The sequence below is a fragment of the Lissotriton helveticus genome, chromosome 10 (assembly GCF_964261635.1).
Source record: "Lissotriton helveticus chromosome 10, aLisHel1.1, whole genome shotgun sequence".
Classification (NCBI taxonomy): Eukaryota; Metazoa; Chordata; class Amphibia; order Caudata; family Salamandridae; genus Lissotriton; species Lissotriton helveticus.
The window spans coordinates 201,231,969-201,256,880 of NC_136071.1; the positions used below are offsets into that span (position 1 = coordinate 201,231,969).

The window sequence follows — 24,912 nt, forward strand, 5'->3', positions numbered from 1 at the left end:
CGGTTAACATTGGACTTGGCTGTCTCTCCTGTAAACATTGTTCCTTTAGGACAACTGAGGCTACCATCAACACCACACAAAGTATTAAAAACAGTAAAGTAGAGGTTGTTTTAAAGATGGCATTGGTCAATTGCTGTTCTTTACCAAAGCATGCCACTGAAATCGCTTTATTAATTGAAAACTCGAACTTGGACATTCTTTTTCTAACAGAAACGTGGCTTGGATTGTCATCCGGTCCCCATATTGTCCGAGCCCTACCATCTGGATATTTGATCCAACATAGGGACCGAGGACCTAAGGTTGGTGGAGGGATCGCTATTCTATATAGGGAACATTTAGCTTGATCGACAGCACTATCCCAGATTGCGAGAGTATACAATTTTCCATTGCACAATCTTCAGAAGTCTCACTCTCTGGTCTCTTAATCTACCTTCCACCTGGCCCGATAGGTCAATTTGTAGAAGGGTTAATTGAAATCACCCTGGAATTGGCCAGTAAGGTCTCTAATTTTATAGTGTTAGGAGACATGAACCTCCACTTTAACAATCTTTTGGATACCATCGCACAGGAATTAACCAAAGATCTAGCCACCTGTCAACTTAATCTGACTGTTCGGCATCCCACCCACCTCAAAGGGAATCTTTTAGACCCTATATTTTCCAACGTTGCAGAAATGTCCACAGATGAACCATATCCAATCCCTTGGTCAGACCATATAGTCATTCCTTTCTCATGGAAAATAATCAGACCCAGGTCTATAAAATCCTTTCACAAAATCTTAAATAGGCGCTGGGCAAAATTAGAACCTAGCGACTGGATAGAATCATTGAAGCAGAACGAACCTCCGGCCAATCAGAATATCGAGAGGGCTAATACAGATTTCAATCGCTGGATTGAGCAATCACTGGACAGTGTGCTCCCAAAAAAAAGTACTATAAACAAAAAAAGCCCCAATAAACAGCCCTGGTTCAACTCAGACCTAAGGTCACTTAAGCAGGAATGTAAACGAGATGAAAGGCTATGGCGAAAACACTTTGATGAGGAGAAGAAAATTAAGTATAGATCTTCCATAAAAAAATATAAATCTGCCCTCAACACAGCCAAATCCACCTTTTATGCTGAAAAAATTGAAAAATCCGCCAATGCCCCTAGAGAGATGTTCAGAATAGTGAAAACTCTGGTAAAAGCCCCTGATCCACCCTCCTCTGAATTATCACCAGAGGAATCTGGCGCTCGCTGCAATGAACTCGCAAGTTTCTTTGCCACAAAAATTGAAAAAATTCTCCTCTCTCTTCCTCCTCTTCCCGTAACCGAATCGAACCTGCCGCTGATGGATGCTACCAACTCTACCCCACCCTGTCTTGCATTCTTCCACCCGCTTAATGCTGAACTCTTTCCTTCTCTTTTTAATTCCATAAAAAGCGGCTCCCCACTCGACCCTGCACCCATGACCATCTTGAAACTGGCCCTACCCTATGCCAGCAAACACATCATTAATCTCGTTAACACCTCATTGGAATCTGGTATAGTAGCACAAGACTGGAAGCTAGCCATGGTAAAGGCCCTGTTGAAAAAACCAAACCTCAATCCTGATGATTTTTCAAACTATCGCCCAATCTCCCTCCTTCCTGGCATCAGTAAGCTTACTGAAAAGTGGGTGAATAAACAGCTAGCATCATATCTGGAGACCTACGATTTGCTACACCCCACTAAAACAGGATTCCGGAAGGGACAGGGGACCGAGACAGCCTTGCTGAGAGTGGTCGAGGCTTCCAGGAGGATTTTGGATGCAGGTGGCAGCATCCTCCTGGACCTCAGCGCCACATTTGACACGGTTAACCACCGTGTCCTTCTAGCTCGCCTCGAGAGGATCGGAGTCACAGGCAAGGCCCTCGAATGGCTCCGGTCCTTTCTTAGTGACAGAGTCTTTAAGGTTTGTTCGGAAACCAACTGCTCCCTCCCTGTGCCATTGCAGTGTGGGGTACCACAGGGTTCCTCCCTTAGCCCCACACTGTTTAATGTGTACATGGCACCTTTAGCAGAGGTTGTAGCCCCCTTTGGAATCCAGCTGATAAGCTATGCTGACGACACTCAGTTAGTAGTCTCCCTAAACCGGGTGGAACCCCTTCCGACTAATCTTTGCAGCTGCCTGGAGGCGGTTGCGGAATGGATGGATGCGTCCCATCTGAAGTTGAACGGGGGGAAAACTGAGCTGATGCTGCTGGGAAGGAAGGCCACCTTTAATAACACCATTATGTGGCCCTCCTGTATGGGTCCTGGGCCCATTCCAAAATCCGAGATAAAAAGCCTTGGCTTCTGGCTTGACATGGAATTGTCTTTCAAAATCCAGGCAAGAAAGACAGTGGCCACCTGCTTCGGTCTAACCAAAACAATTCGAAAAATTCTCCCCCAGTTACCCGAAACCGCTAAGAAAACCATAGTCCAGTCTCTCATTCTATCAAGGCTGGACTATGGGAACGCACTCTATCTAGGCGCCCCCATCTCTGTCACCCGACAACTTCAGATCGCCCAGAATTCTGCAGCAAGGCTACTTACTGGAACTAGTCACCGTATATCAGCTGCACGATCACTTAGGATCTTGCATTGGCTCCCTATAAAAGAGCAGGTACACTTTAAAACTCTCTGTCTGGTCCATAAAACTCTTCATGGGAATGGTCCTCCCATCTTAAACGATATGGTCAGACCATATATACCATCTAGGGATCTTCGTTCAAAACAGCAAATCCTTCTCACAGTCCCTAGGACCAACAGAGCCCAAACAGGGGACCGCCTCTTTTCGCGAAATGCGGCCAGGCTGTGGAATGCTCTTCCTTTTTCACTCCGTCAAGAGCCCAGCCTGCTCGCCTTTCGGAAAAAGTTAAAAACTGCTCTGTTCCCTGAGATATAGATAAGCTGGTTCAGGATATTTTAGAGTCTCATTTCTTTCTATTCTTATTCCTTCTGTTCAATTATCAAGCGCTGGGATGCTTCCGAGTAGCCATGCGCTATAGAAGAGCCTCTTCAATTCAATTCAATTCAATTCAAACCATTATTTTGGTAGCGGTACAAAACGTGGGCCTTTCCATGTGTTATGGGGTTCTGAGTCAACATGTCACCCGGTGTCAGGCTTTTGAATTCCCTTTTGTTTTGCGTGACAGCAGAGGAAAGTAGTTCATTGGGTGGTGTACACAGCACATTTACATTGCACGAGTACTTCTAAGACTAATGCAATTTGGCCACCTCTTGGTTTGGGCTATGACACATTGGCGAGCATTGCGGGGGAAGGAGTCTGTCAACAGTGGTGCATGACTTCCTGTCAGCTGTGTGCTGACAAGAAGGTGCGTGCACTCAGTCAGTTTGTGGCTTTTTAGAACAAGAATGTTCTTTCATTGGTGCACTGAGAAGTCACTTTGGTCAATAGCATGTCTGAGACTAAGGATTCCTTGGAGACAGTCACAAGTGAGACAGTACAGGAAGAGCTGTTGAGAATGATGATAAAAAGGCAACTTTTCCAGAAGTCCTCCAAAAAGAAATAATGAAATATGTTTTATAAGGAAAAAATAGTTTTCTCAATAGTAGTCATGAAATGAGGACAAAGGACGTGAAAAGGATGGTAATAAGGATAGCAAAATGAATTTGAAACAGAAGTATTTAACTCAAGAACAGTTTTAGAGCTCCAGGTCTGCGATAGAGTAATGTCTGAGCATCATGGAAACAAGAGGCATTACAGGTATTTCCTGGTGATTTAGATTTAGAAGAGCTTCATTACAGTGATAGGAGATCAGAATTAAAGGCTGTGGAAGAAGATATTTTAGATTTTTTTTAAAGAATTGACTAGGAGTGTGAGGCAGAGAACCCAGATCCTAGGAGGAATGACATTATGAAATATACTCTTGGTAAGAATGTGTTTTGCTCTGATCTGATTTGTGCAGATTGGTGGCCTATGAGTCACATGACCAATTATATTAAGCATAGGCTCCGTAGGCCATTGGAAAAGGAGTCAAGAGTTGTTGTGAGAGCGGAATGCTCTCGAGCAATCTCTGATAACAAAGTCTGTTTGACTCCTGATCTGAATCCAGATTTCAGTATGTTTTTATTTAAGTTAGGCTGGGATTCAAGGAAAGGCCTTGAAAGGGAGTTAAAGTAATTTCAAGACACATTTCTTGACATTACCAATCATCTGGCTTGCAATTCAATTATGGTTGAGACGGCCGATTTAAAAAGAACCGAGGTACCTATTTCCTTTTGTGAAGCTGGAGCCAACATGCCCTCTGTTTCTTGGAAAATGGTATTTTACACGTAAAGTTTCCTTATGCGCATCAGTCCAAAGTTAGGAGATTTAGTGAAGAAGGTGAGGTGGTGCTTGGCCTAGTTTGTTTGGTGAAAGTTTAGTGAAAGGAGTAAGAAAGTATGTTTCTTCCTTCACAGCACTGGATGAAATGCAGTCCTGTTTGCGCAAAGGTTTTGGAGGGACACATTTTTTGGGAATGGCCGGGGGAATGAGGGCATTTTCCCCCCAGTTCTTTTTCAAGGTCCTAATATCACCCTCAGGGTAGGGGAGCCTTCAGTGGATTTCAAACAGTGACAGACATCTTCCAGGACAGGGGAAGAACAGGTAGAGGAGGCACATCAATACAGCTCAGGAGTCAGCTGTTTACCATGGTAAGTATGAGGATTTCCACTGTTTTTCCCACTAAAAAGTAGGAAGAAGATTGGGATTTTTCAACACCAACAAAATGAGGTTGACAAAAGATCAGTGGGCTTTTATAATACTGGGTGGTTACACGATGGAGTTTACAGAGCTGCCAAGTCAGACGATGGAGTAAAAAGAGATTGTGTTTACAAAAGTACAGAGGCTTCTTGTAGATATGGAACTGCTTTAGATGAGAGAGAAAGAGGCAATCAAACTGGTTGCAGAGGAGAGCAAATCTTTTATAAGCACTATTTTCTTAGTGGATAAAAAAACAAAGGTTGGTGTCCTGTGATAAGTCTAAGGAATTTAAATTGATTTGGGGAGGTTAGGAAATTCACAATGGAGGGAATCAATGTCTTGAGGGATGTAGTCCAGGAGGGGGATTTAATGATAAAGGTAGAGCTATAGGATGCTTATTTTTCAACCTCATTTGTAGAAGAGAGTTGAAAGTTTCTGCAGTTCAGAAGGGAAGGCAGTCTTCTATAGTTTCTTTGCCTTCCATTTGGTTTAGTTTCTGCTCTTCGATACTTTACAAAAATCTTTAGATCAGTGGCAGCTTGTCTGAGGGATGATTTCTTGTTGAAGTCCTAGGGCCTGACATATGTGGAGATTATTTGAGGTTGGTGACATTTCGTTTTGAAGAGAGAAGGGTTTGTCATAAATCTATAGAAAGCCTTTTTGAGTCTTGCAAAGTGTTGGAATTTCAAAGGTTGCAAGTGGATATGCTAAGGGCGGTTTTGAGTCTTCAGGGGTGGAAGCTGAAGACAAACAAACAGCAAGGAGGAATCTATTGTGCAAAGATGCAATCTCCTTACCGATGTTGACTAGGGTGATAGGTCTTCTTTCATCGTCCATACCAGCAGTGTTTCCTGGCCCTTTAAATTCCATGATTCTTCAGAGCTTGAAAGCAGAAAGTTTGGGGAGAGCTATGTGGTATAGATGGGCACACAATTTTCAATTAAAGTTCAGAATCTGAGCTGGAATCAGATTTGAGTCTTTACCAATGGGGTCAATCTGAGATGAGGGCAGATTGTTCTTTGATAAGAAGAAATTGCACATCAACTGATTGAAAATGAAAGCAGGATCCTTTGAACTGACGATCTTGGAGAGGACAGTAATCAAGTGCAATGTACTGTTAAGGATAGACAATGTGCTGACTGACATATAAACTGTTTAGGGGAAAGCATGTCTTGGATGTTGTCAGAAGTAATAAAGAAGTTATGACATTATTGCTGGGAGCACAAAATTAGGCTCAGAGTGGAGTGTCTGTGGTGATGAGACAAAATATCAAGTTGTAAATATCGACTTGCACAAATATTGAGTAAAAAATATTGCAGCATGTAAATATCACCAGCAAGAATATCATTGTCAAGAATATTGATTTTAAGGTAAGCAATATTGATTTTTTAAATATTGAGGTTAGTAATATCGATTGCAATAATATAGTTATTTTTGTATTGATTTTTAATTATTTTTATGTATTATAGTATATATTTTTTAATGTATACAATGTATTTTTTGATAATTATTGTTCATGTTTTTTAATGTATTTGTAAATTGTTTATAGTTATTAAATATATTGTAAGTAATATTTCTTATTTTTAGTACTGCAGCGGGTTGTGGGTTTACAGTGGTACAGGCTGTGAAGTAATTTAATTATAATAAATGAATGATTATTTTTTATTATTATTAATTATTGAATTCATTGTTAATAGTGTAATTAATGTTTTTTACATTCACATTTCATGTGTGGGTTGTGGAGTTTAAAGGGGTTTTGGGTGGAAAGTGATTTAATTTTATTTAATAATACATTGTTCATTATTATTCATTATTAATTGATAATTAATTGATGGTGGAAAGAATTTGATTCAATTTACATTTTATACATGGGTTGTGGGGTGTATAGGGGCACATGTTGGGAAGTAATTTAATTAAAAAAATTAATAATAAATGGTTAATTAACTTTAATTATTGCTAATTATTTATGTTAATTGTGTAAGTAAATGTTTTTAATTTTAGGTGTGAGTTGTGGGGTTTATAAGAGTACAGGGTGGGCAGTTAATGTAAATAATTAATAGGTATATATTTTTTAAATAATGATTATTTAATGTATAATTAATTATGCTAATTGTGTAATTGTTTTATTACATTTTAGGAGTGTTATATATTTTTTGGGGGTGTATTGTGGAAAGTAGAATACATTAATTTAAATAATACATTTTTAATTATTGATAATTAGGGCCGATTACAATGACGGTGGGACCGCCACGGACAGCCCGTCAGTGGCGGTCCACCCGCCATAGCAGTCATGCGGTCCACCTACCACATTTGGATGGAGGGCGGATGTACGGAGGCCAGAAAGACCGACCACCACTGGTCCGACAATCGGAATGTTTCCGACTGCCCATTCGACCTCTCACATTCCACAGAATGGCAGCGGTGATGGCCAGGCACTGTCGTAGGGATAATGATATCCCTTTCTACCTGCTGTCAGCTGCAGTTAGTCTGCCATGACCAGGCAGCTGGAAACAGGCCTGGGAGCCTGTAGCGGGTCCCCCCTTCCGTCTGGGCCTTTGACATGGGCACCTAGATATCCCAGCACCATGTGGCAGGCACCGCACAGTGCCTGCAACATAGTACAGGGATATATAACATGTAATTTAATTGTATTGCAATATAACAAATAGACGTTGGTCGCATCCTAATTCACCGTGCGGGTCCACAGCCTTGTAGGTGGGCGGTCCCAATTCCGAATGGATGGCGGAAGGACGGAAGCCAGTCCACCCTCCTAATGAGGCCCTAGGTTTGTTGATAAATATTTGTGTTAATAGTGTAAATAATTAGCTTTTTAAAGTTACGTTTTAGGTGTTGGTTGTACGTTTTGTAGGGGTATATTGTGGGAGGTAACCAAAATAAAATTTGTTATAAATTATTTGTTTGTTAATAAATATTTTAAAAAAATATATATTTTTTATATGACTATTTTTGGATGTAATTTTTTACAATGCTAGTAATTATTTATATGTATTTAAAATTATAATATGTATTTATTTAAAAAAATGTTTATTTGAAATATATACTTTGTAATATTTATATTTTAAATTTGTTAATTTGTTTTTTTTAATTATTTTATTGCTTTGTAGAGAATTTGTTTGTTTCTAATGGAGTACTAGCTGCAGTGGGAATGTTATGTTTTTTCCTTCCTCAATCCAGCACTTTCCCTACTGTTTCACTGACTAGAGTGGGAATAGTAAATTTTGCCCCTCAACAATCCAAAATGTTCATACTGTTGCGCTAACTGGAGAGGGAATATTAAATGTTACCCCTCTGAATTTAACATTTCACCCCTCCGCAATCGAACACTTTCCCTACTGTTGCACTCACTGGGGTGGGAATAGTAAATGTTATCCCTGTGCACTCCAACATGTTCCCTACTGTTGCACTGGCTGGAGTGGGACCAGTAAATTTTACCATTCCATAATCCAGCACTTTCCCTACTGTTGCAGTTATTAGAGTGGGAATATTACATTTTATTTCTCTGCAATATTTATATTTTAATTTGTTATTTTGTTTTCGAAATTATTTTATTGCTTTGTAGAGAATTTGTTTGCTTCTAATGTAGCTCTGACTGCAGTGTGAATATTAGTTTTTTTCCCTTCCTCAATCCAGCACTTTCCCTATTGTTCCACTAATTGGGGTGGGAATAGTACATTTTACCCCTCCGTAATCCAACTCTTTACCTACTGTTGCACTCATTGGAGTGGGAATATTACATTTTACCCCTCTCCAATCCAACACTTTCCCTACTGTTGCACTCACTGGAATAGGAATAGTAAATGTTACCCCTCCGGAGTCCAACACTTTTACTACTGTTGCACTGACTGGAGTGGGAATAGTACATTTTACCCCTCCGTAATGCAGTTATTGGAGTGGGAATATTACGTTTTATTTTTTCTCTGCAATCTATCATTTTTACTAGCGTTGTATTAAGTGTAGTGGGAATAGTACATTTTAGTACTCCTCAAAATATTATTTTAACTATTTTTGTATTTATTGTAGTGACATTAGTACATTTTACTTTTGTGTGATGTAACGATTTTATTACTGTTGTGTTGTGCGAGGTGGGAGTAGTACATTTGATATATTATTGGTATATAAATTTATTTATTTTTGTTTCAATTGTATTGGGAAATTTATATGAATTAATTGTAATTGAATTAACTGTAATTTTTAATAATTTATTTTATATTTTAATTTATATAATTATGTTTTTATTTAGAAGAATAATATTTATAATTGTTAATGTTTTTTGTTTGTAAATATTTTTTTTAATTGTGAAAAATGTATGATGTTTACTTTTTAATTTTAATTAAAGTGGTTTGCTTTTAAAATATTTTATGTTTTTGGTGGGTATATATATATATCACACAGGTAAGCCCCGAAAGGAGTGATCCCACAGGAAGTTGTTTTTTACTCGCTGTTCATTTTATTGGCAGCTTGCAGGCAGGTAACCTTCAGAAACAGGCATCAATCCTTACACCAGACGCGTTTCAGGAGTTACACCTTCCCTTCTTCAGTGGTGTTTGAAAGTCAAGAAAGAAGACGCGGTAACATCGCGCACTTATAATCCTATTTGTCAGCCCCAGTGGGCTAGACTTCTGGTCGTTGATGTTGCGTGATGTAACGATTTTATTACTGTTGTGTTGTGCGAGTTGGGAGTAGTACATTTGATATATTATTGGTATATAAATGTGTTTATTTTTGTTTCAATTGTAGTGGGAAAAGTATGTGAATTAATGGTAATTGAATTAATTGTATTTTTTAATAATTTATTTTATATTATTTTAATTGATATAATTATGTTTTCTTATTTAGAAGAATATTATTTATAATTGTTAAAGTTTTTTGTTTGTAAATATTTTCTTTTGTATAAAATGTATGATGTTTATTTTTTAATTTTAATTAAAGTGGTTTCCTTTTTAAATATGTTATGTTTTTGGTGTGTATATATATATATATATATATATATATATGCAACAAATCCAAATTCCGTCGGAAGAAGGAAAAGGCCACTCGGGGAAAACGTCAGAAGCTTCTTTATTAAGCACAGCGTTGCATGATGCATTTCGGCCTAGCAGCCTTTCTCAAATGCCACCGTATACCAAGTGTGACTCCACCCCCTCCTATAAATGTCCAGCATCTCCCTCAATGGCGGAAGTCCGCTGACCTTCGGTCAAATGATGCCTACTTCGCTGTACTCCTGCCACGACTACAGCTCCCAGAGTTCAGTGTTCCCAGGTAATTGTTGGTTGGGGGAGAAAATATTTCTGGAAGGTACGGGGAGTAAAATTCCGAGTTATGGTTAAAACAAAGTTCTTCCTTCGGTCCCCTTGACGCTCCAGCCTCCAAGTGCAGGTGTCAGCCTAATCGTGAGACAAGATGGGTTAAACCTGCCTCCTCGTCTTAGTGGCGATCTGTCAAGCAGCGATTACTTGCTGAGCTTGCATTCAGGGGCGGGCCGGAGATTATCAATCACTTGATGTACGGAAACGCTGCAAGCAGCGGGGGGCCAGTAAAACTCCAGCCACTTGATGGAGCGGGGCCTTCAACGCGCCTCTGGCCAGCGCGTACATATGCAACAAATCCAAATTCCGTCGGAAGAAGGAAAAGGCCACTCGGGGAAAACGTCGGAAGCTTCTTTATTAAGCACAGCGTTGCATGATGCATTTCGGCCTAGCAGCCTTTCTCAAATGTCGCCATATACCAAGTGTGACTCCACCCCCTCCTATAAATGTCCAGCATCTACCTCAATGGCGGAAGTCCGCTGACCTTCGGTCACATGATGCCAACTTCACTGTACTCCTGCCACGACTACAGCTCCCAGAGTTCAGTGTTCCCAGGTAATTGTTGGTTGGGGGAGAAAATATTTCTGGAATATAGCATAAAATTCAAAACCTCCACTGCTGCAGTGAAAAGAAGAGACGGACCCCACGGCTTCAGACAAGGCAATGATTTATATTTGTACCTTTCACGGGCGACGCGTTTCAAGCATCAAAGTGCTCTTGATCACACACCACACTCCGTGTCAGCTCTTTCTCTATATACTTTGTATATATATATTGATACCCCTCGGCATTTTGCCAGGAGCGGTACTTACCGCAAGAATGCATTGTGGGACTTAGAGTATTTTACAAACTACGGAAGGAGGGTCTATGATTAAGGCTACATAGCTGAAACGCGTCAGACCAATGAAGACCAATGACACAATGTTGCCGTCCAAATGCATAATAAATGGCTGCTTTTTATCCTACCGGTGCTTCGGCTAATTTGTGAATAGTGCTGGTTGTAATGTAGTGGGATACTTCGTTCCCGTGTTTCCGAGGCTGCTCTGTTGGGTCATATGCTCCCTTGTACGAAGACACTTTGGTGATAAAATTGACGGGAGACTGACCCGCTTTAAATCCTGGATTTCCGAAAACGTCACTTGATCTGAATGGAGAGGAGCAAGGGATGCAAGAGGGATATTTGTTCACCTCTTGTAATGATGAAAAACAACTGTTGCAAAGGTATTGTGGCAGCATGAACAATGCAGCAATTGAATCTGTGAAAGCAAGCCTTTTGCCAGGAGTGGTACTTACCGCAAGAATGCATTGTGGGACTGTGAGTATTTTACAAACTACGGAAGGAGGGTCGATGATTAAGGGTACATAGCTGAAACGCGTCAGACCAATGAAGACCAATGACACAATGTTGCCGCCCAAATGCATAATAAATGGCTGCTTTTCATCCTATCGGTGCTTCGGCTATTTTGTGAATAGTGCTGGTTGAAATGTAGCGGGATATTTTGTTCCCGTGTTGCCGAGGCTGCCCTATTGGGTCATGTGCTCCCTTGTACGAAGAAACGTTGGTGATAATATTGACGAGAGACTGACCCGCTTCAAATCCTGGATTTCCAAAATCGTCACTTGATCTGAATGGAGAGGAGCAAGGGATGCAAGAGGGATATTTGTTCACCTCTTGCAATGATGAAAAACGACTGTTGCAAAGGTATTGATGCAGCATGAACAATGCAGCAATTGAATCTGTGAAAGCAAGCATTTTGCAGGAGTGGTACTTACCGCAAGAATGCATTGTGGGACTGTGAGTATTTTACAAACTACGGAAGGAGGGTCTATGATTAAGGCTACATAGCTGAAACGCGTCAGACCAATGAAGACCAATGACACAATGTTGCCGCCCAAATGTATAATAAATGGCTGCTTTTCATGCTACCGGTGCCTCGGCTATTTTGTAAATAGTGCTGGTTGTAATGTAGCGGGATACTTCATTCCCGTGTTGCCGAGGCTGCCCTGTTGGGTCATGTGCTCCCTTGTACGAAGAAACTTTGGTGATATATATATATATATATATATTTACTGAAAAAACATAGTTTCAGGGGTGTTATAGTTAGCTGGACATTTTACTCATACAAAACCATTGAAATTCCTCCATTATAGTTAGTTGTACTAAGTATAACTCGCGCGCCCGCAATCCATTGCTGATGATGTCACATATTACATCATTTATGACATGGTCAGTGACATCACTGATGACATCTCAAATGACATCACTGATGACATCATCCAGTAAATGTGGTTTGGTTTGTTATTTATATAATTATTATATATATAGGAATCTGCATTGAAGGCTGAGTGGATGTAGAAGTGTCTGGATGGAGGATTTACTACTACTGTGATTGACTGTGTAAGTGAATAATTTAAAGAGTAAATAAAGAGCAAATCTGCCCAACTGTGTGTACTTTATGCACTAGCTTTTTTCCTTAGATGTGGTACTCGCTTCTCTTGCTCCCACTGCGGAATCCAACACCCTATCTGTGTAATGAGCTGGAAATCCAAAGATCCACTTCACTGACAATGCAGTGGGTAGTTTGCGTCGCTCCAGCCTTTCTTATTTTTCACGTTTTTCATCTTCCACTCAATCAAAACATCATCCACACCTACACACATCTACTTGCTGCATTCCTTAGCTGTGATTATCAACTATTCTTCTATTTTATATTTATATTCAAAGTGCACACCCTTTATCAAGCCTTTTTGTTGTAACTACTGTTCCAGGAATTCTGCTCCTACACAGAACTGTGCATAAAGACTTAGGACCTCAGTGAATTACAGTGTACCAAAACTCACCTTAGTACACAAACCCCCTACCAGACTAGCAATCAGTGACTCGTTGGTTCTTCGTCCTATAGCAAAAACATCAATGACTAGTCAACCCAGAACATGCGACTTAGATTACCTCAAGTAAGGTGGAGAACAAGAGCACTCTTTCGTTATAGTCTTACACCAGTCCAAAACAAGGAGTAAATAAAGACACGTGCAAGTTTGAAATGTTTATTTCTAACGCCGTAATCTCATGTATAGTACCTTAGATAATACAACCAAACATATTATCAGAAACAAGGTTGTCGGCATTGTTACTATTCCATAACATACAAAGGGAAACAGCATCCTATAATGCTAAAGGTAAACACATTTAAAATATACCTACATTTCACCCTCCCTACCTAGCAGGTTAGTTTATAACTACAGAAGGTCTCATAGGATTACATGGGCAGACCCATACCTCTGGTACTCAGCAGTAGTGGATCACATTGAGTTCTGCACAAACGGTCAGGATACGAATGGTCTCCAACTGAGTGTAATTATGCCTCCACAATACATTATTAAACGTGGCAGTATCAGACCTAGCCACAGCTGCATATGTGTTATGGGTCGAACGTGCGAGGATCATTCTGAATAACAGACACAGTATCCAAGATAACCTTGATGTTCCATGCTCTCACTATACACACTAAACTAGCAGAGCAGTCTACAAATGTAGCATACCAAATTATTCTCATGTGAAGCAAAATACTCAGCCTTCTCTAAACAATATCACAAGTGCGTGTCGTGTGCAAAGCTGAGCAGGAAAGGAAAAATGGCGTTTAAGCTTGTAATAAACCCATGCTAACTTAACACGGTGTGAGTGCAAGGCTCAGCCCACGACACCCTCCCTCGATTGAAGCACGTGATATAAACGTGGGCGAATTAGGAATGCAGAGTCCAAGCCTAAAAAGCAGAGTCAAGTTCAAGTTTGCAAAACAAATTATTCGCTGTTTGATAGAAAATAGTAGCTAAATATTAAAGAATAGGTAGAAAAATCAAGGAGTCTTAATCCAACAGCGTATAAGCATAGTATGTAGCCTCCAACAGGAAGTCATTGTTCTCATCTGAAAACATTTCAGCCATCCAATTCAATAGTGAGAATGAACATACATGTTCCTCAATGACCGGAGCCTCTATCACCATCGGAGTAAAATTTGGGGCATCTTCAATGTAACTGCATGCCAAGAACTCAAGCGCTGCTAAAACATTCCAACGTCCCAATATTCTATGTATCGCTGCTAAGGCCATAATCCCGCCACCAGAACAGAGCAAGTCATGAACCACTAAGGGGCTCATCAGCTCGTCATAATCCGCGTTGGGAGACACCGTACTGCAGAGACACAAATCCATGGCCCAGTCGAAATCGCAGCTCAGGCAATGGAAGACAGGCTGAAAGCATGTGAAAAAGGAGAATCGAAACGATACTCCATAAGCTGCACTCATTGTAGCCAGAGGCAGCGCTCCGTAATAACTAAGCATTCGGTTGCGGACCAGCAACAGCTGGGACATATTGTCGTCTGCTGCAGGATGTGCATCCATATTTAAGTAAACAAATTAATAAAAGCACACCGGCAACTAATGCGAGTATGAAGCGGAATCCACCGAAGATGCTGAAAAAAATCGAATGAAAAAATGCCAAAAAGACACCAAATATAGTTTGAAAAGAAGTCACAAGGCCACTGCTTCTAACTTAACTCCCCAAAATTCAGGAGCACGTCTGTCTTTAATAAATCATGCAATTCTGTGCGGGTGTTTGCTACATGAAGGACAAATGTTTCTCTAGCAGATGTAAGAGCGACCTCTTTTTGAGACAATAGCGCTCTTATACGACTCATTTGGTTGACTCTGCTTTCAAGGTCAGAATCGACAGCCAGATGGAAATATCCAGCTTTCCATGCAGAGGAGTAAACACAACTTTTTTATAGCAAACCACACGCTCAGTTACTGTAATCATGTAAGCAATGCCTGCAAACATCACACAACAATCTGCATTATTTCAAAGTAAATAACTCCCGTTTCCAGTAAGCTGAACGTTGGTATGATAGCAGGTGTCGGAGTACCTTTCAAAACTCAGTCCAAATTAGGTGCATCTTCATTACAAGAGCCATGCAATTGTATGTGTCTACAAATTAAGGAGTGATCTGGTGCTATTGTGCAATCCTCGCCATTAGACTTCTAGATAGACTTCTTTTCCGTCCCTCAGGCACCTATATGTAAATGGTAATAACCAAGCTTCATGGAGATAAGCGCTGGCTAAAGATCCATATCTGCCTATAGCATAGTATTTCATGCAAACGTCAAACTTAAACAGGCTAAAAAGTAACGTTATGATACCGTGGATAAGCCACACAGCTGAATTGGATCTCCAATGACTGACCACTTCTAACCATTCTCATAGCGCGCCCTGTGCTCTGATTTGACAGTGAGAGAGTGATCGCACCATAGTTTGTACTGCTAATCATTTTCACCATACGCTACAAATACGCTTTCACATTACACGTCGCATCAGAGCTTCCGTGTGACGTCATGTACGGTGCCCCGTACGCAAAAGACGCGAATGTTTTTAATTGTTTAAAAACATATATGTATGTATTTAATGAACATACTAACAGAAGACATTATCTAGGATAATTCTGAAATAATTTTTTTAAAGTTTCAATAATCCTATATTACTTTTAAAAGTAATTACACAAATCGCGGTGGAACGTCATGCGTACTCGCATTGTAAGAGCACGGTAAGCACAGCGTAAGCGTACGCAAAGCCATGTGACTTTAAAAGAAGAAATTTGATTGGTTCATAACACTTCCTATTACAACTGTTGAAACTTCCATCCCATTATAATCATTCTACATTGACTTTCTAAGAAGAAGCATCTCTTCTGAGAATCTTGTCAAATAGAACGAAGTTTACCATAATAACAGCAATGGACTCATCTTCCAGCCATTCTTCAGAAGAATATTTCATTCCTGAAGAACCTCCAAAGAAGAGGAAAGAAGCTCTAATTTAGCAGTTTTTTACTTTTCCAGAAGGGCAAAAAAGGTTAATGCTCCAAAAGTAACCTGTAAAATTTGCCAAACAACTCTTTCAAGGGGTGATCCATCTAAAAAATACTCCTTTGGCACAGCAAATATGGAGCGACACGTGAAGAACTTACACCCCAACAACTTTGCTCGAACTGCAACACGGAGGTTGAAGGACAACCCACCTGCTGCTGCACCAAGCACATCAACTGCTGCACCGGCATTTTCAGCAAGCAGTCCACACCCACAAATTGATCCTGATTTTGCCCAAATTAAAATTCATTGCATTTATTGCAATAAACTTTTGTGTTATGGGGAACAGTCTATTGACCTGATAAAACACAGGAAGCAGGAGCATTGCTTTCCTCGACATTAGTTTTTTTTTCATTCTTTTTTTCATGTTGGACACTTCCAAGCCCCCTATTATAGAAAAAATTACCCCTGGGATTTTGCCCCCCCCGGGAGCTAATTAGGAATAAAACAGTTTGCGTACGAGTACCATACGCGTACCCCGCGATGTTTTTAATTAAAAAATGTATATATATTTGCGCCTAAAGATCCATGTGGGACCCCCTGAGCAGGCCTAGAGGGTCAACATGTTTCTACCCTGCCCCCTTTCCTTATTTTTCAACTTCGTTTTAATGCTTTCTTCTGACTCGGTGCAACCGAGTCACAAGATGGCTGCCAACACTACCTGGTTTGGAGTGTTGACAGACAGTTGACATCCAATCAGCATGCAGCTCGTGCTCGTAATTGTACGGATTTCGGTACGCTTGCAGTACTTTGTCTCTAGATTTCGCTATGATTTTTCTTTTGATTTTATCAGGAACTCTTGAACGGAATTACACCATTTAACAAAAAGCACAATCTGCAAACCGAACTCTACCCCTCTGCCAAATTTAGTGTAATTCCGTTCAGCCGTTCGGGCTGTAGCCCTGGCTAAAGGTCCCTATGGAAAATTGCATGGGAAAAACACGTTTTGGAACCCCCTTTTTTCTCTGCCCCCACTTGACGAATCACCCCCAAACTTTCAGGAAAGGAGCGGAGCAGGCCATTTTCTTGGAGAAATTTGCGAAGATTCGCCACCAGCGCCAAAGTTATTCCAAATAGAATGTTGTAGATTTTCTATGGAAAGTAGGTCCTAACTATAACTACCTACTGGCAACTGCCAGTAGGTTTTATATATATATATATATATATATATATATATATATATATATATGTGTATATATATATATATATATATATATATATATATATATGACAGCTCAGGTGTGAAACACCAACCACACTCATATATATATATATATGTATTGTCATTCCACAATCTGATTAAGGGGGCAATGTGGTTGTCTTAGACAAATGTAAATATTTGGAGGAAGGGCTTAGACAACTAAATGACATCACCTGTTATTGTAAGACAGATATGGCTGATGTACTTAAGGCAAATACCATGTACAGAGAAACACTTGTTGAGTGGAGAGACAGAGGGTTAATGGAATGGGAGGAATATAATTACCTGTATTGTGCGCATGCAAGAATCCCTGTCCTATATTTACTACCCAAATTGTACAATGATGTGTGCAATCCTCCAGGACGACCAATAGTGTCCTCTATAGGATCACTATTGGAAAATACATCCAAATTTATTGATTATTTTTTAAGACCTTATGTAGTCTCTTTACCATCTTATTTGAGAGACACGACTCATTTTTCGACAATAATCGATGGAATTCATTGGGAAACTAATTGCATCCTAGTTTCCCTAGACGTCCGTAGCCTCTACACCAGTATTCAACATGACCAGGGATTCTCTGCCATTAAACACTTCCTCAAAACCAGGTCAATTTCCTTGTTCCATCACTAACAAATGATCATATCTATGATAGAGATCTGTCCTAAGAACAAATTTTTCATCTTTGATGACACCTTATATAAGCAGTCACAGGGCACGGCAATGGGAACCTGCTTCGCCCCCAGCTACGCAAATTTATTCATGGGCTGGTGGGAGGAGCAGGTTGTCACCGAAATGGTAGAGTTCAACAACGTGGCCCTGTGGCTGCGTTATATAGACAATATCTTTTTTATTTGGTGCGGAGATGAGGCAGCTGTGAGAGTCTTTATTAACAAACTTAACATGAATGGTCTGAAGTTACAGTTCATGGAACATATCAGCAAGGACAAGATGGAATTTTTGGATATGCTATTAGAGGTCAAGAACAACCAACTGACGACCAAACTGTTCCGCAAGAGTACAGCAGGCAACAGTATTCTTAGTGCAAACAGTAGCCATCCACTTAATTTGATACACAGTATCCCCTATGGGGAATTACTGCATGCCAAAAGGAACTGTAGTACCAGGGCAGTTTACAAAAGTGAGGAAGCGGTCATGTGTCAGAGATTCTTGGATAGAGGGTACAGTAAAAAAACTATTGCTGAAGCTATCTCCAGAGTTGAGTTGAAAACTCAGAATTAATTATTACATCCAAGTAAGGAAGAGGAGTGAACAGAAAATATCAGGTTCATTACTACCTTCTCAGGGCAAGCGAGTGATGTCAGAAAAATTTTCAAAAAACATTAGCATGTTATAATGACAGATGACCATCTCAAACAAAATCTAAATAGTAATCCACAGATTACTTTCAGGAAAGGAAGATCTCTGAGGGACGAACTAAGTCATAACCATGTTACTAAACAGGATAGTGGTACTATGGAAGAGATACCTGGCTTTAGGTGCTGTCATAAGTGTAAAGCTTGTAAGAACAGCTTTGATTGTAAGAAACTCACAGTACCAAACTCCAAAAGGGAGTTTGTTATCAGGAAGAGACTTACTTGTACAACACCATACAGCATATATGTCCTGATTTGTCCCTGTGATAGATACATAGGCAGCCCGAAACATGAAGCGAAGAACGGGTGTTAGAACATTTACGTGCGAATCGGAATAATAACAGACAATACACGATAGCTCGCCACTTTTTATGATAAGCATATGCAAGATGACAAGTTGGTACGCATCGTGGTCATCGATTCAGTTTCCCTGGGTGTGAGGGGTGAAATCGGGAGATATCCTTGAGAAAGTTGGAGTCCTGTTATATCATCGACCTGGATACTCTTGCCCCAAAAGGACTTAATTTAAGTGAGGAATTAGCTATTCCTTTGTATAATTAAGAATGTACAATATTAGTTCTGCATAGTAGTCTGTTGTTTTTATGGATTTTAATATTTGTATTCACAGATGGGTGCACTTCTTATTTGCAACTGTTGGAGCTAACTAATGGATGGCTATTACGTCAAGACATCTTGGAAGCATTTATGAACATTTTATTGTGTATTGAGGTTAACATGGACACATGAATTTAATTTTGTGTAGGAGGCTAGCCCACTGGGGCATGGATGAGATATGATTTCTTGTACATATGGCAATGGAATGAGCGTAGCAATAATCATGGCCCACTTGGGCGGAATTGTTCTGATAGTGCTCTTTGTATACAACTTCATTAGAATGCCGGTTGACACATCGAATACTCGGAGCCTATCGGTGTGCGTATAACTAAACGCAACCCACACTGACAAATGAGGGATCAACTAAGATAACATGGCTCGTGTTCACATACCGCAGTTACAAATGTGGTTTTAGCATGTGGCAATAGCTTATATAACGTGAAGTTATTATTGCAAAATTTTTGGTTAATTTTATTTGCCAATGCCCCGTTTGAATGTATTTTTTGTTGAAATGATACTTTCATTATAGTTGACCCAGATAAAATCCACAAAATGTATTTTACACAGAGGATGTATCAAAGTACGATCTGATTTCAAATAGATATGTCATTGATTGTATCAGAACTTGAGCATGTATTAATATTCAAATATGGCCGCCACAGTTGCATACATTGTTTCACTGGGTTGGGTGATACACGAATGACCCGCTGTGAAGTGTATTTAAATATGGTGGATTGCATTGTTTTACGAGCGTGAGCAAGCCGTAATGGCGAAACGCGTCGTTTATGCACTTGCCTATGAAGGAGAGGAACACCTTTTGGTGGAGTACAGGGTCCAGGACCTTCTTTTTTGGAAGAGTTTAGGAAAGCTAGAGAGTTTGAGGGACTTTTGCAGGATAATGTGTGAGGCTATCAGGGGATCCCTGTGGTCTAGGTAGAAGGAAGAGATATAGAGTGGCTTTTGAGGTCTTGGTGCGTTCTTGCACAGAAAAAGGTATGGGTGCATTAGAGGCTTCCTGAGTAGAGTTGGCTTATTTCTTAACAAAGTTATTTAAGAAAAAGGTTATGTTATAGAACCAATCATTGCTACAGGTAGACAATGGAGGATGGCCCAAATTGACTGAAGGAAAGCCTATTGGTGGAGATACTTTGATTTATGGAGTTAAAAATGACATTAGGTTACGCAGGCCGCCTAAGTCAAAGTATAGCTCTTTTTGAGTTATCTTTTAGTTTGTCCATCAAATAGGTTTTTCTACTTGCGTCAGTTGATTAGTAAGTTGGCAAATGTGTTGTGTCTGATTTCTTACTGAAGGGTTTCTCATGTGCAGGCTTTGGAGGTCAATAACAGGCGTTATAATCCAAAGGAAGTATTATTTCATGCGACTGGGATGAAAGACTTTGCTTTCTTCAGTTTTTTATCTGAGGTTTGGTGTCCCTCCAGTTTTGTGTGTTGCTTGTTGTTTGGAAGAGAGAGGGTGACTGAGTTCCACAGGGAGGGTGTTCATTAGTTGCTGTTGTCATATGTGAAACAGTATGGTGGAGGTATATCAACAGAATCAATAAGAGAGGGCGCTAAAAAGAGGTCCAGAACCATTGATCCCAAGAACAACTATGACAATCCTATGGTGTAACAAAGTATTGTTGGAGGTATATTAACAATAGCTACATGGGTTAAGATTGTGATAGTTGAGGCAGAGCTAGTCTTACAACTGTTTAATGCCTATTTGTAAGGCTTCAAACAAGCATAGTTTAAGCTTCCGGTCTTACCATAACAAATAGATTCTCCAATTGTTGTGTCTCGAGAACGTGGATTTTATTAAAGAGAAGCATGGTAGCATTACACCTCTAAGCATCCTTTGGGTTTAAGGGGGTTGTATCTGTCTGCCTCTATGAGGTTGTTAATCTGATTGACAAATGACGTTGCTTTGTAGGCAGGATATTGTTTTCCCACAATCTTCAATTACTTGGAAGAGTTGGAAGTGTTTCTTTTGTTCTTTCATCAGATGGTCATTAATTACAGGCAAGTTTTAAGAAGAAGAAGGTTTGGAGTTTAAGTAATTTGGAAGAGGAAAGTTTGGTTGTTTTTTTGAGAGGTTGCAGAGCAGATGCAAATGTGGAAGATGGATGATCTCAAAGTGTTTATATGGACAGTGTTGATGTTTGGGTTGTGAAATTTTGGTTGTTACAGATGTATGTTCGTATCAGCAGCTGAGGGATAGTGATAAAAAAAGGTTACGTTTGATGCTAGCATCTTTGTCAGTGGTCATGTGTAGATCTCTCACCTTTGCTAGACTGAGAATGGGTTGTTAAAGTTTGTGAATTCTCAAATACATGCATGTCTGTGGGTGTTCACAAACGTTTGGAACATTCACGCCATGGAACCGCAACTGCTCAACCCTGGCAGCTGTTTTACTTACACTTTCAAAAGCACCTATTGTGAATGTCGAAAGTGGTTTCAAACTATATGCGCTTTTAGGCTAAACATACAAAATTACACATGCAATAGCTTTGTGAATCCGCTTTGGTGTTTAAGCAACCCAGGAACTATATAACAACACCTACCCTCTCTAAAAGGAGCATAGGCACCTACATCACAGTGTCACCACTACTTTATTTAGGGATTTTGTGCAAGCCACTGTCCCATATGGTCCACACACTTGAATGAGCTTTATGGGGGGGGTTAGAAGTTTTCTAGGCCTTCTGAACATTGGTCATAGCTCATGCAGTTCTCATAACTACAACCTTACATGGTACAAGATTGCATGGTGAGGAACTCCCTAACACTATTTTGATCATGAGCTCCTCAGCTGACCCTTTCACTGGTGTACCTATGTATGATCACATCATCAGCAAGGGGAGTGTGGTAACTGCATCCAGTTCATGCATGAAGCTGAGGCAATGATTCTTTTTGCTTTCTATCTTGGGGGTAATACATACCTTTCAGACATATTGGTGACTGTCTGGCCTACCACCAGTATTGGGACAACACTAGGCAAAAGGTAGGGGACTGATGAGAACCCTAACCTATGCACAGTGTTTGTGGACCTATTGGTGACCTGTATGTCTTGATCACCTACTATTCTCATCCCACATTCCTCAGTGTGTATCACCTGGCAGTTATGGGGCCATTCAGAGCTCAGGAAAGGCTAAAGGGATCGTGCCATTGTATGGGACCAATACCCATCAACCTGAGTGACTTTGCCCACATATCTAACTTTTGAGCTTTTCATATTAGACAGCTTAATATGCAGTCATTGTATTTCCCTACTCACTCACTCTGTAGGGAGGAACAACTATATTTATTTATTTAGAGAATGAACTAGACTGTGGCATGCAACGTTGCTCCAACTGTGTGCTTTATATCCCTCCTTTGACTTTGATCCCAAACTTCATTTTACTACTATGATTTCCCAAATAATACTTTCTAGACTCTTCCCTCATTTATTCCCCCTTATCCTATTCACTCCAACTAACAGACTAACATGTCAATGACTCAAATTAACAACTTATAATGTCCTATGCTAATCCACCTCTAATCCACTTTGGGTACCAGAGTAGTTTACTACTCGCCGAAAAGCGCTTTAATGTCATGGGTAGTAAGCGCTATATAAATACAATTGCAATTACACAATTATAATATGGGGTTCAATCTTGATAGTTGGTGTAGATGGTTGTATCCTTCTCCGGGGAATGTGTTATTGTATTGTGAGGGCTGTTTCCATCATGGCAGTAGAAACTCTTCTCACAGTGGTCTTGCAGTCACTGGAGAAAACCTTGTGCCTGTGTGGAATATGCCATAATTGTCACATGTTAATGCTATATTCTAATATGAATGCTATTATGACAGTTTTGTTGTTTGCTACGTCTGAATTTTGCATAGTAACACTTTATAGTACCTGATGAGTCATTATAATCATCTTTTTCAGGCCCTGTTTCTATATGAATCATTGTCTAAGAAAACAACTACAGATGACCTCTTAAGGTACAGCAAAGGAAATAAATGGTATTTTAATCTTGCACTAAATTTGTTGTTGTTAAAACTCCTCAAGTGAGTAAAAAAATATATAGGGACAATGACTACATTCATTTCAAGTCAATCGTGTTGGTGTGGAAACAATGGCAAAGAAGACCTTAGGTTTGAGCAGGTATATAAACTTATTTTGTGATTGTATCAGTGCCATTTAACAGTAATGGGGTATCTTCCATGAAAAGTGGATGTAAGGTCTCCTTGATGCCACTCCAAGTATATCTGTGTAATATGTTGGGTTAGTTGTGTAATTGCTACTTTTTATGTGCATACTGGTTTTCGACTGCTGGCCCATGAACACTGAAAGTATCATAAATGCACTACTCTAAGCTTGGATGTTGTCCCATGCACACTATTGTGAGATTGGTCTGTCCTAAATGTATCAGTTTAATTAAGAAATAATCCAAACATTCAGCAATAAGAATTAATCAAGTATTTGGTTCATAAAAATAAGCATATTGCTATTTATTTTTCAAACCTGTGTTGTTTTTCAACTTAGTTTTCCGAATGAATTAATGACGTCATTTCTTCATTGCTCATACCTGTTTACCCATCTTCATCATTCAACAGTAGTGGGGTAAATTCAATGAAGACAGGAGTTGGGGTTGGAAAGAACAACAACACAAACAACTTGATTTGACTTTAGGCCACAACTGGACTGATGGTGGGGTTATACTTCTTAACCATGTACACCACACTAGTTCTGTTCATCGTAAGACTGGTGTAGAGACTGTGGCAAATGTTTAGTTTGAGTCAAGGTGCAATTTGTTTGTTAGCTATCACTTTAATGGCTCACATTCAATAGGAAAGTTGGTTGGGACACCGTGGATGACCAGGGGCACTGAGGTCATGAGAGACAAAGATAGAAGTAAATGTAGTACACGGGTCATCTTAGACTGAAAAGTAGTTGTATACATGAATTGCTACAAGGAGTTCCTGAGGATGATTTGAAAATCATAAAATAGTAATCTAGAAGACAGTGACCTCTTAGATTAGGAGAAAGAACGAGTTGGCATAGTGATCACTAGCCCTTGTCATAATATAAGTTTCCTCTAGCACAGATATGATATAAGGCTAGAACCCAGGGTAGGTTGGATGGTAAATGGAATGCAACAAAGAACGCCTACAATCATGTGGAGCTGTTTGAGGAGGCCATGACCACAGACATGGAGAAGGAGAACATGCCAAAGAGTCTTTGACCGAACCAGCTTTGAATTCATACAAGAGATGGAATTAAGGCCATTGGCTGAGTAATTGCAAAAAAATATGTTGGGAATGGTACTTGAATGTCAAGTAAGAGATGGTCTAGTATATCACAATTGAGACCAACTTTCCTTTCCAGTGGGAAGATGGTGGTAACAAAGCTGATGATAATATTCATGTTCTTTTTGAAGCGTTGTTATTCCACTAAAACATACTTTTTACAATGTTCTTCTCCAGCACAGGGCACTTAATGAAAGGAGTGACGTGCCAGCACATAGATGACATGAACACATCAACTTTCTTACAGAGTTTCAAAGTCTTCGAAAATAACCTGTATTTGTTTTCTCCATATCAGGTAACACAACACCTATTACGTTCTTTTTTACAGAGTTTTATATAGCACGAACTTGACCCCAATCAGGTATCGGAGCGCTTTACATAGCACCAGTTGCATTACATGAAGACACATTCATTTTTTTTTAGGCACGGGGAGATTAAGGGCCATATGTATCAAGCAAAATTGTATTCGGAAACACCGAA

At 39.8% G+C, this 24,912-nt stretch overlaps 1 protein-coding gene across 2 annotated transcripts in view; it reads left to right on the forward strand.

The window, feature by feature from the left end:
* Positions 1-24,912, forward strand: part of OTOA (otoancorin) — a 185,815-nt gene that overhangs the window by 50,256 nt on the left and 110,647 nt on the right. For both annotated transcript variants that reach the window (XM_078665134.1, XM_078665135.1), the window contains exons 7-8: positions 23,069-23,124; positions 24,610-24,727. In XM_078665134.1, coding sequence (XP_078521260.1) covers positions 23,069-23,124; positions 24,610-24,727 — 174 coding nt within the window. The remainder of the gene's footprint in view (positions 1-23,068; positions 23,125-24,609; positions 24,728-24,912) is intronic.